This window comes from Chelonoidis abingdonii, chromosome 1, assembly GCF_003597395.2.
Source record: "Chelonoidis abingdonii isolate Lonesome George chromosome 1, CheloAbing_2.0, whole genome shotgun sequence".
NCBI classification, from domain to species: Eukaryota; Metazoa; Chordata; order Testudines; family Testudinidae; genus Chelonoidis; species Chelonoidis abingdonii.
The window spans coordinates 228,183,092-228,196,286 of NC_133769.1; the positions used below are offsets into that span (position 1 = coordinate 228,183,092).

Below are 13,195 nucleotides of genomic sequence, written 5' to 3' on the forward strand. Positions count from 1 at the left end.
GCCCTGTGCTCCCCAATGCCATGCTGGAGCCTCCACATTTATTTGACAAACAAAATTTGCAGAATTTTTCAAAATTTGAAAATATTGTGCACAGAATTTTTAATTTTTGGCACAGAATGTCCTCAGGAGTAGAAGTTTGATTACTCAGAAGAATGAATCAGATAACATCAAACAATACAGTCAGAATGATATATGCAATACAAGTGATCTGCATAAAAGAATACATAAAATACAAGTTCATCAAGCAACACTTCCAAATCTCAGCTTTGAAAAATACCACTTTAAACAGCCAACTTAACTTCTTACACCTGGCTTACAAGTTAGCCTCAAGATGCTTATAAAACTATTTGGTTATTTACTGCCACAATTTTACAGTATTCCTGTTCATCTTAACCGCTTAACTAAGGCAAAGAAATCCACGTGTATGAAAATTAGTTATTCTTCTCATTCTCAGTTATGTTTAGTGTACTTTGTTAGTTCAATAGCAAGGATGTGAATTGTTGAACAAGGTAAATCCTCTAGGGTTTAGTGACTTCTTTCTCAGCTAGTGTCAGGCAGCGGTGGCTCCAGGCACCAGCACTCCAAGCGCGTGCCTGGGGCAGCAAGCCACAGGGGGCACCTTGCCGGTCCCTGTGAGGACGGCAGTCAGGCAGCCTTCGGAGGCTTCCCTGCGGGAGGTCCGCCGGTCCCGCGGATTCGGCGGCGAGTACAACGAAGCTGCGGTACCAGTGGACCTCCCGCAGGCAAGCCGCGGGACCGGGGACCTTCTGCAGGCAAGCCGCCGAAGGCTGCCTGACTGCCATTCTTGGGGCGGCAAAAAAGCTAGAGCCGTCCCGGCGTCAGGCTGGGTATTTGTTCTTTCCAGATCAGAGTCATCAAGTCCTCCATTTTCAGAGTTTTTATACACAGTCTTTCATTCCACCAGGATGTACTGAATGTTGGACATAATAAGGACAGTCTCTGGAGCAGTGACTCAGAATTAGCCAACGCTTAGACATACTCTGTTACAGAAGGAATATAGTAAGAGAAGCAGGCCCTTAATCTCATTCTACATGTAGTTCATCTATAATTTATTATTTTGGGTGCTTTTGAAATCAGTTTTACTATAATTTTTGATGTTGGAGAGGGGGATGTTAATTATGATTCTTTTGAAACCACTGGCAGCTGTGGTCAGACTTGAAATAAGGATTGGAGTCCAGCATGGAAAAGCTTTTAATACTCTGAACTTGTTTGATTAATTAGCTACACTCCTTTTGCAAATGGTCCTGATGATACCCCAGAGGAGATATTGGCACGAATAGGTAGTGGAAAGTTCTCTCTCACTGGTGGTTACTGGAATTCAGTTTCAGTTACAGCTAAGGCAAGTATATTTAATATTTTGTCTTTTTGTGCATGAGATGGATTTTAACAGATTCTGTAAAGGATTTTTTGTCACAATAAAAATTGCTTATAATATTAGAGAACATGATTTTAATGAAGGTTGCAGATTTTTAAAAATTTACTGAGCCAATCCTGTGTATGAGTAGATAGTCATTTGATAATTATGAACCCTTCATGTTTAAACAGTCAGTCATGTGTAGGAAGAAAAATAATCATGTTTAATACCACCACTTTTAATTCTGTGGGGCATTGGAAAATCAAATCAGGATGCAGTAGTTATAGCCACATGCTCTTGGGCGCCTCTTTTATGGGTCCATGAAGTGTCTGTGAAGGGCAGCCATAACTTGGCACTATATATATATAATGTCCAAAAGCATTCAATAGCCTTCGTTACCCTCTATCTAGTTATAATAAAGCCCTAATATGCTCAAAGAACTCAGATTATTTAAGCATCTTTCCCCCTTCTTTGGCTAATGTCTTTAATTTGCTTTGTGCTTCCATATGTCTTGATTTCTAAATATTCTCAAGTATTTACCTGTTTTATGTTAAAACAGCTTGACTGACATGTCTGCCTTTTGTCCTGGACAAGATATAGAATCACATATCTCTTTATTCAGTGTCATCCCAACCAATTATACTGGGAGTCCCAAATGTGTCCAAAATCATTCAACTTTTAAGAAGTCTTTTTATTAGGGTCTTTATTCCAAACTCCACAACAGAGAGTTTGTTTTATAAGAAAATGTTTGCATGCTGTTAAGTACTTTTGAATGTTTTTAGGAAGTTTAAGATTACTAAATGCATTTTTTCTCATAAGCAGTTGTCCCAGAATTAGAAGTTTTACACTCTCCTTACACTTTATATGAGCCCTGGTCTACATTACAGAGTCAAGTTGACGTAAGGCAGCTTATGTTGACCTAATTATGTAAGTGTACACTCCAGCCAGTGTAAGTGCCCTACTACACCGACATAATAACTCAAGCCTTATGCCTCTCATGGAGGTGATACCTCTGTAGTTAGGGCAACACAGTGTCCATGTTGACACTGAGGGTTACTTATGTTGGCTGTTGGTTGTTTCATGGCTCCTAATTGACAAGAAAGTTGCTCATAGCTTGTGCTGTCACCCCGGGGAAGTAGGGGGCTCCAGCTAGAGCCCGGCTGGCCCCCATTCCCAGCTGGGCTGCTACCTGGACTCCCCACTCAGAGCTCGGCTGCCCCAGGGTCGCAGCTCCCAGCATGGCTGCTGTCCAGACTCCCCACACCCAGCTCGGCTGCAGACCAAGCTCCTCGCTCGGAGCCAAACTGCTCCCAGGATCCCAGTTTCGATCCTGGTGGCTGCCCAGAGTCCTTGCTTCCCACTCAGAGCTGGGGTCCTGGATCCCTGCTCCCAGCTAGCAGGGAGCCAAGGGCCTGGGAGGCAGCTGGGCTAACAGCAGGGAGCTGCTTGGAGCTAAGAGCCTGGGCTTTCTACCCCTCACACTGCCCCTCTTATGTCGGTGGAAGTACTCCTGATGTGGACACAGAAGCAGTGTGAAAGAAGCAGGGCAGTGTGGAAATGAACCACCACAGTAATTACTGTGGTGGCTGTCAGTTGACCTAACATAGGTTGGCATAAGTTTGTAGTGTAGACATGCCCTTAGAGTAAGATACTTCAGAATTGATCTATATAATTTCACTTGCATACTGCTCTTCACAGGACTAGTTACTTTGTAAACTCTCCAATAGATCTTGGCATTTGTGGGCACACTATGGAGTAATACTTCAACCACTTCCAGAGGATGGTCTGGAGATTTGTTTGAACTACTGATCACAAAAAAATATTTCTTCAAATCTTGAATTGTAATCATGTTTAACATTATTAATACTCTAAAAATAATCTGTACTGCCTTAAATTTTACTGTTCATCAGAATTAACTGTTTCTGTATTGTTGACAGGACTTGGTTTCAAAGATGCTTCATGTCGACCCACATCAAAGACTGACTGCTGCCCAGGTTCTTAGACACCCTTGGATAGTTGACAGTGACCAGTTGCCTCAGTACCAGCTAAACCGACAGGATGCTCCACATTTGGTGAAGGTAAATAAATGTGTGTGTTCAGCTAGTATGAATTATAAACAAAAACAGTTACCGTGCATTTGCTCTAAGTACTAATCACAAACTTTTATGATTGTGAGTTCAGTAAACACAGTGCATTAAGCCATGTGAACTTGTGATTTACCTAATGTATAGGACTTCAAATGAATCCATCTGTGGAGAATAACTCTGCTCTGTCCACAAAGAGCAGCACACTGTAATCTCTATACTGTTTTACTTTTTCTGTTGAGACAGATTACAAGATAAAATCAGTTTATAAATAATGTTTTCCCTGGTGATTTAGCTGTTGACTCCTAGATTTTGAACTCTGATTTTAAAAAATAGTTCATCTGAGACTGTAAGTGATCTAGATGTTTACAGTGGAGGAATTGTAGTTATGGTTGCTAGTGTGATTTTAGTGGAGGGATTATAAGTATAAAGATTGATATTTTGGAGGTGAAATTGATTCTTTTTTACAAAGTTTTTTCATTAAAAATAAAAAATGAAATGGAAATCTTATAGTAAAGGTTATACTGAATGGTGTATAATGTAATGATCAACACTTGATGGTCTCAAACACAAACCACTTTTGATACCAACTGATTTTTTTATTTTAATTTTAACCTGGATGGGTGAGATTGAAGATCCCCACACTCATTTCCCCCACACACATACAAAGTCCCTCAAAGGCCTTATGTCATGGTGAACCTCCCAAACACAGAAGAGGGATCTTTATATTTTAAGAGTTAATCAAATGACCCTAAATCAACTATAAGACACACAGCTTCCAGCACTAAATGGCTTAGAAGCAAGGAACCAAGTTCAGATCCTAGCCATAGATGAGCATTTTCTAACAATCTGTAAACGTAGTTTAGATGTATACACTTCGTATTTATATAGACTAGTAGTGAAACATTTTTTAAAGCAATTTTTAGTGAAAACAGAAATGGTTAGACCATAAACAAGGACAATCCTCTAGTGCAGTGGTTCTTAACCTGGGGTGCACGCACGCCCTGGGAGTGCGAGATGCCTTTTCTGGGGGTGCAGGACAAGCCACATTTTTTTAGGTAAATCATTGAAAACCTAAATTAAGCACAGGCACGTAAGTACAGCTACTTCATCAAACCTGTGTATTTATTAACATTATACATTTTTTAATGATTACTGTAATATACAAACAAAAATATATCTAGGTTTAAAGAACTGACCTACTTCAACAATTTTTGATGGTGTGAGAACATATTTTGATTTCTGATAAGGGGTGCGAGGACATATTTTAAGAACCAAAGGGGTGCAGGCTGCAGTAAAGGCTAAGAATCACTGCTCTAGTGGGATTTTACTCTGCACTTTTGGGATCTAGTTAAAGCACAACTTAATTTTGCAATATAACTGGCACCTGCTGATTTTTAAAAGTCATGTCAGTTGCCTTAAACAATTTTAACATAGTTGAGTTCTTCCTGTGCTGCAAAAAAAGAAACATGTAGACAGGCTTTAAATAGCTAGAATAATACACTGGTAGATCAAGCCCATTGTTTTTAACCTACAGAAAACAATTTGATTAGTAAAGCTCTCTAAATCATGTAATATTGTTATGCTCTCTAGAATGTAGTAAAGTCACAATGTGTGTGGTTTTTTTGTTTTGTTTTACCTCTGCCTTCTAACCCCTTAGGGTGCCATGGCAGCCACATACTCTGCTTTGAACCGCAATCAGTCACCAGTTTTGGAGCCAGTAGGCCGTTCTACACTTGCTCAGAGGAGAGGTATAAAAAAAATTACCTCAACAGCCCTGTGAAGTGACCTCAACCAGATACTTGGTACCATGGTATAAGATGATAGCACAAATCATGGCGACAAGTAGCACATATCTGACAGATTCCTGCAAGCACACTCTGTCCCAGCTGGTACCCATAATGCTGCTGTTCCTATTATTGCTACTGCTTTCATCTATTCTCCCTTTAAACTGTTGATGGCAAGTTTCTGACCTTTCTGGAGCTTTGGATGAAGTGAAAAGTGGAAACACAAGGAAAATGAACATGTTCACTGATTGAATAAACTAGAAGAATTATGAATGCTAACTCTATCATAAAATACACTGAATAAAGCACTCTGCACCATATAGCATTATTTTTATAAGAAATATTTCTCGTCCCCTAAAATATTCTTTGTTACATGTTGAGATGGACAGTTTATGTTAAGCACTTAGCTTAAACAATCTGTTTATATTAGCACTGTATACTTTGTGCCATCCAACATTTTGTATGTTTTTGTAAACAATTCATAAGCAGTACTTTTCTGTGCTGTTTTCTTTAATGTATACATGCCTTGGTTTATTTAGATTTTATTAATCATTTTGACAATTAACTCTGGTTAAACAGTTCACCTGGATTAATCAGTATTGTTGGACAGCTCTAAAACAGCCTTGACTGTTAAAAAGCTATTGAATGTAATATTATGAATGTGTATTTTTCCTTGCCTGTGTCTTTTCTATATTTCCATGTTTTTGAAGTTGCATGTCTGTTATGAAAACCGGAGAGATGTTGTAGTATTAAAAATTTAAACAGTGGGTTTTTCACACATGTAATAGGTAACGCATCCATAACAAAAAAGTAACTTGTTCCACATCACTCCCCTCTCTTTTTTCTCTCACCAATTACAGGACTCAGGGATCGTTGCTAAATAGTTTTCCCTTTCAGAACAGTTGTTTCTTGCTTTTTCTCATAATTCATTTAATATTTTTACTTTTATTTTATTACTGTAGTTAAGAGCTGACAAATATTTTGTTCAGCTAGTGCTGGCATTAGAGAGTTAGAGAAGAAATGTAATGCTGACTCTAAAGCAAAAGACAATGTCCATTGATAAACAGACGCTTACCAAAAATGGATGTAAACTTTGTCTCTTGTGGTTAGAATATACTGGACTGATGAATTTCAATTTGTTCATTCTTGTGACGCTCTCAGTTTAGAATCCAAAGCAGAGTTTAGAATAGAACCATCCAGTACTTTTAACTGACATCTGAGGTTCTAGCACCATAATTGGTCTCCTTGGGCCTTTCATCACCAGTCCAGGCACCCTTAAAATTGTACTGTCCAAGTCAAGTAAAACAAAACCACCCTTTTCATGTTCCTTGATGGCAGTGTTCTTCCCACTTTTTCTTTTAATGTGAGTTTAAAAAATGTGAGTTTCTGAGGACACAAATCATAAAACATGCTTGTTTTTATGTAGTCTGTGAGATTCACTGCAGATAGCTGATCTTGAGTGTGCACTGGAGCACATTAAAGTTTGGCTCATATCCCATTCTACCAAAGAAAATGGTACATCAACTGATTACCTGTATCAAATATCCTTTACAGAAATATCCAAAGCTACTAAATATGGAGTTTAGGGCACTTTTTCTGTGAACAATATTGTTTAAAAATCAAGAGATCAGCACAAATGGCAGTGTGATTCTTGGTTAATTAGTCTGTTCAGTTATTTTTCCAATAACTAATTTGTTAGTTTTTCTACAGTGAGAACTTTTCAAAGAAATTTATGGAAAGAGAGAGTGAAGTCCTTCATTAATGTCACACCACAGATTTCCTCTATCTGATTCATTGATCCATATGAACATGGAACGAAGACTGACAGAAGTTTTTAGGTATTCCTTGGCAAACAGGAAAGCTTAGGTTTTTACAAGCTGCCTGGAACTTGACGGTTGAGCAATTAGCCACTGTTTTAAGTGTGAGGTAGGGATAAACATCATAGCTTTTCTGTTTAATGCTCTAAACTGAAGGAGGGAAGACATTCTGGTCTCCGTATACTCTTGTGGGGATCTCTGAAAGGGGAGTAGAAATAGAAGATTGGAAAAGGGAAGGGATTTTAATTGGAGAACAAACTGTTTAGCTTCCAGAATCAACTTGATCACTGGTGTTAAAATGCCAAACAGAGAATCATGCTGTCACGTAGTCTCCTAATCAAAAGGTAGGAGGGTGGGGGAATTATGTAAACTCCATGCTCCCTTTTTAAAAAAAAAAGGGGGGGGAGGGCAATTAGAGCTGAAAAGCTAGAGGCTTTGTATGTAGTTTGATGCTGTCTATGCTGATGTCCCTCAAGGGGTCTACAGAACAAAAAAGGCCCTTTACAAATAAATAGTAATAATAATGGTTCCTTTATTAAATGTGCAAAGCAATCTGTCTTACTGCCCTCTGTGGAACCTGATGTGTCTTATTTCTTAATACCTTGCGGTGGTGCTGATCTAAATTTGGCCAGGATGATGAAGAGTTAGGGACTCTCCAAGGCAAGATGCAGAACTCTAGCAGGGCCCTCAGGATTTACCCTTGGTCTCAGTGAGGCATGGTAATCCAAAGGAAATAGAGAATTTTTATGTTGCTTTGTATTATCAAAGAATAACTTTTTAACTGGAGGGTTCTTATTGATCGCAAAAAGTCAAACAAGTGTCTTGAACGTATTTGTCTCACTGCTACTATCCTCAACGTAATTAGCCATTTCCTCCTTACCTAATGTTCTACAATTGAGTGGTGGCTCTTTCATTCTGTTGAGAATTCTCCCTTTATACAAGAAAAATCCTTAATGTTGAGGAGGGGAAAAGCCATTTGCAGTTTAGTCTTTCCTCCGAGATTGGCTGCAGCACCAGTGGTGTTAGCCTAACAACTGTTCGGTAATCTCACCCTTCAGCATCTCTCTCTTCAGGTCCATCAGTAACTATAAGTCAGGCTTGACAAAAATTAAGAAACCATGTCTCCTGGAAACTGTTTTTAATTTCTTCTTTTGAAGATTAAGGTTAAACATTAAGTCAAATCTAGCTGATCAATTTCATTTTAGAACAATACTGCTGGAATAACTACACGGTCTTTCAGTTCTTTTGCTTCAAGTCATAAAATTATCAGCAACGGAATTCAGGAAGGAATATCCCATATATACTTAAATAGGAGTGCTGGGGGGTTTCATGTCTTCCTCTGAAACATGGTGTTATAGTCAATATAACAGAGCAGAAAGTCAATAGCTACTCAAATATGATAATTTCTGTATTCCTGAAGTCTTTAATATTACAGTTGCTTCATTTATTCTGCCTCTGTGTTCCCATAAACTAAAGATCAGAAGCCTCATACCCAGCATGCATCATATACATTTCCATTTCCATTATGGGCTACAAACACACTACCTTCATCATCAGTGAGAAACTGACCTCAATCCATCAGTTTCACTGTACCCTCCTTGCCTTGCAAGGGATGTATCTGTCTTGTGAGAGTATCTGTGTGCCTAATCCACCAAAGTTATGGCAATATCAAGACAAATTACGGTGGCAGAAATTTGTTAGTCTTTTGGCAGTGCATGTACATTTTTAACAATTGTCTAATTTTAGAGGTTAGGTTTTGTATGGCAGTCTCTGTTTAAGCTAGAAATACTCCTCTACCTGGTTCTGTCTGAAAGTGGGACTCTGTGGAGGCATATTAACGAAAGCACAAACCGATGCTTCAATGTTTTTAAGGTACAAAATCACCTTTGTTTCCCCCGTGCTTACTGGTCTTTGTAGTCAACATATCCAAGCAGAGACTATTAGGAAATGTGAATTTGATCAGTATGTTTCCTTTACACAGAGATTGCTCCCACATCTTACTGTGTATATGCACAAGCAAGCAAACCATACTGGGCTTTAAATTTCTTAAATAGTCCATCTCTCAGGCTTGATGTAGAGGAAGTTTTTAAGGTGTGCTATTGATAGAGTTGTATAAAACAACCTAATTAACACCATAAAGACTAGTCAAGACAAAGTGACTGTATTTTAACGCATCCTAAACTGGTCAAATCTGAAGTCTAGATCGAATATAGCTTTAAATCCTAGTTTAGACCAAGTGTGTTTCTGTGGAGGAAATAAATTTTACAGGCAAATTAACCTAGTTTTATACATGTCTCTTTCTGGGATCCACACATTTTTCTCCCCATTCATCTTTAACATGTTTTTGTAACTGCAGTTATTTAGGAACTAAGGATGGAAAATTAACATACAGCTGTTTAGTTGCAGTCTCAACTCCTTACCGCATAAGCTTGAAGGGTGTATGACCCACTGTGTAAATTTTCACTACTGCTTCTTTATCTGCAAAGCATAGCAGTTGACTCTAGGATACAGATTAATGGAAGAGGAAAAATGGAGATAGGCTATTCACCTGTATCTGCACATTTTTCAAAGCAAAATTGCCAGTGGTGTGAGAGTACGTTAGAGCAGAGAGAGGGAGTAGCTACACTACTCAATTAGATCTATATCTAGCAACAGTGAAGATCTTTATTCATAATCACTACTAGTACTGAACAAAACTTATACTGAATTTTTCAAATGAAGTATTTAAAACAATTTTTTAAGAGAAAAAGGCATAAGGAAATAGAATTTTGTTTTGTTTTTGTAAATGTATACCAACTAAAGCTCTGCTTTTCTATTATTGGAAGCAGGCTTCTAGGTATGTCATTCCTTGGGAAGCATCAATGGTTAATGGATGAGTTTTCACTCATGAAAATAATGTAAATGATTAGCTTTATCTTGATACTCTTGACCTAATCAAAGGGAAGATGTACTCATAAGGGATGTAATTATTTTGCAATCTAATGGGGCGGGGGGAATCTACTTAAAACAGTTTTTAAAAACGATGAAATCACAGATAATATTTTTCTACAATTCTATACAATCATACTTTATACTAGTTTCCTCCGCATGGCATGTGAGTGAGTCTAAGGTATAGTAACAGGAATTCAACTGTATTGTACCTTTTGGCAGACAATTAAAATAGCATCTTTCAGATGCTTGGCACTGCTGTCATAGAATTGAATTGCTAGTAAAAAGGTTAAATAGTACTGAATACTTAAATGATTGTTTTATTCAGAGTATGATCTAGGAAATTTTCTAATCATACTATTAATGTGTAATCTAAACTGTTCCAGATGTAACCATGAACAGTCCTGGAAAGATATCATTGCTTGCAACCCTGTCAAGTGGCAGGTTTTGTAGTGTTCAAAGGAAATTGAAATTTATACAATGAATAAATTTTCAAACATATGAAAAATGTCTGTTTTATTGGGTTTGATTTTTCCAATCACACTGGGGGGGGGGGACCCGCTGTGTGGTTCCTTTCTCAAATGTAATTAACTTCGTTCCATATAAAACATGCATTCCCAGCCAGAAATGACTTTAATTTCTAAACTAATGAGTTTGTTTTTTCTGAGCTTAATATGCAGGTGGTGTTTTGTCAGTAAGACATTACAGCTTTATGCCATTACTTTGTTGCATATTTAATCATCTTGACATTTATTGGTATAGTCAACAGAGACCTGATGAAAAAAATTAGACCTACTATAAGGTCTCAATCACATTTAACTCTATTAAAAACTATATATTTGTGAGGTGTCCAGACCAAAAGATGCTAATAATACTAAAATTTGGTGTCACTTAGTCTGTAAACCTGCAACTTCTTGCATGTGGACAAACTGCTGCAAATGTATAGAGCTCCACTGAAGTACCTGGGGTTCTGTGCAGATGAAGGATAGGAGTCATAAACTGTAGACTCCAAAGGGCAGCGACTTTGTCTTTTCATCTGCTATAAAGTGTCATATGTATATGTAGTGCTAAATAAATAATTAGGATTGCTGCATAAGTAAAAAAAAAAAAAAAAAACTTTTGTTACACATTGAAATTAGATACACGTTTGATAAATGTCAAGTCTTATTTATTTGCAATGAGCCTCTTGAAATTTGGAAAGCAAGACCAAAATTTTGAAAATTAAAATATACATATTTAGTGAGAAATTTAGTAGGAAACATTCCATTGATCCAGTCAAATTCACGGTTTGCAAGTCAAAACGCATTGCAAACTGAAGTTGTGATTCTGAAATTATTGTATCATAATCCTCTTCAGACTTGCAACACAGAAAACCAAGAATTGTTAGTCAACACAAAAGATATGAAATGTTAATATATTATTTTAGATAAAATAGCAGGAATAGCAATTATGATGGATGATACATCTCCGAACAAAAGTGTATTCCTCAATAGTCTTGTTAAATTCACCAAGAGGAGAAGCCGAATAGGACATCAAGATATTTCACCATGCTACCAGAATCAACAGGAAGCTAGTTTGCCTTTGCAACAGCTGGGAAAAATAGTGATTTCAGAGGGTAGGGGAATATTGTCTGTAAAATTTAAAAGTGGCAATTTTTAAAAAGTTATCTTGTGTGCATATGAACCCAGCCTGCACCTAACCAACATGAAAAATATAAATTGAATTTTAATTCTTTAATTTTCATAATATTTCTTTAAAACATAAAGGCTTAACATTTCTGACCAAAAAAAATTGTCACAACCTTAATTATGGTATTGTTACTATTCAATAGCCTGTAATTTTCTAAAAATAAGCTTTGTGAAAGGTCCTGTATACTGTATATTGCAAAATGACTTGCATTTAGGGCAATATAGAGACTTTCCTCAGCATGAGAAAGGAGTAGTGTGTAGTTTCACTGTCCCAGGAGTAGCCCAGGGAAAGGAACAATGATGTAAACTGCTTTAGCTTTCAATAACTTTCTCTGTATGTGCCTTTTAAAATACTCTGTGCTAGCGTTCCCTGTAGCCTCTTGCGACCCTGAGGATGGGGCCCTTTCTTCCCATGTGTGAGGGCCACTTATGACTCACCTGACTTGTTTAAAGTCCCGAGAAGAGGAAGGGAAGAAAGATTGTAGAACAAATACAAAAGGAACTATAAAAAGAAATGAAAATACCTGGGTTTAGCAGGCCAATGCTCAAACAACTGAGCTATCCCTCCAAGTGCTATATAGGGAAGGCCACAGTTTAGAGCTGAGTGCTAGGAGATAGGAGCATATTTGTTTCATTGGGTGGATGGGCTGGGTCTGCTGTCCCTTTTTCCATTTGCCATCCAGAGCCCTTTCCATTTTAGCACTGGATACTGCAGCTCACATAATTTTATTTGAAATATGAATTTTAGTGGTGCTGGGCAGTTATGATTACTGATCACAATGTAGTTAGCCCCCCAGGTATTTAAAAAGTATGTCAGGTTAGGGGTACCATACATCTGGGTTTTCATGTACATGACCTCATTTTTGGTCCACCAATCTCCATCTGGGCCAATTTTTAAAATATTAGCCACTGCCTGGGATTTTTCCTCCCTGGGAAGCTTACAGCTGGAGTCGCAGCCTCTCCATGCAGGGGATGACAACTGGAGTTGCAGGCTCCCTGCCACATACCCCTCCAGCTCCCCATCCTGCTCCTCTAACGGTGTTCTCTTTTGGTGAACCTGAAATATGGTTACTTTTATGTGAGCATTCTCCCAAAAATAAGATTAGCTAAAAATCATGAGATGGTAACAAAATAATAAATGGTAGATGGCTTGTGTTTGCCTTCTGGGTTTTGACTCTTTTAGGTACGTTGCTGACCTCACACTTTCTAGCTTTCCACCCCAGCCAGGAGGGCTAGACCCTTTTCTTTAAGGACAGGGCAGAATCTCACATTACAGTGGGACATTAAGAAAAACAGCAAATATCGGGACTCTCACAAGAAAATCCTGAGCACCGATGGACCCTGCGCAGCGGGCTGAGAATGGGGCTGTCACGTGCAAACACGCGCACCTGGCCTCCTGCGTTCGGACCCTCTCTCAAGCTTCCATTTCCACGCAAGTCGCCCCCATGCATGCGCATTTCGGACCGAGCGGGGCTTCGAGCAATGAAAGCCGCCGGCGGCCAGGGGGCGCCAGAGC

General features: G+C 38.4%; 1 protein-coding gene across 2 annotated transcripts in view; it reads left to right on the plus strand.

Moving 5' to 3' along the window:
- The window catches only part of RPS6KA3 (ribosomal protein S6 kinase A3), a 134,171-nt gene extending 123,672 nt beyond the window's left edge, over window positions 1-10,499 (plus strand). For both annotated transcript variants that reach the window (XM_075060045.1, XM_075060047.1), the window contains exons 20-22: window positions 1,243-1,360; window positions 3,313-3,453; window positions 5,120-10,499. In XM_075060045.1, coding sequence (XP_074916146.1) covers window positions 1,243-1,360; window positions 3,313-3,453; window positions 5,120-5,242 — 382 coding nt within the window. In that variant the 3' untranslated portion in view covers window positions 5,243-10,499. The remainder of the gene's footprint in view (window positions 1-1,242; window positions 1,361-3,312; window positions 3,454-5,119) is intronic.
- The last annotated feature ends 2,696 nt before the right edge of the window (window positions 10,500-13,195 follow it).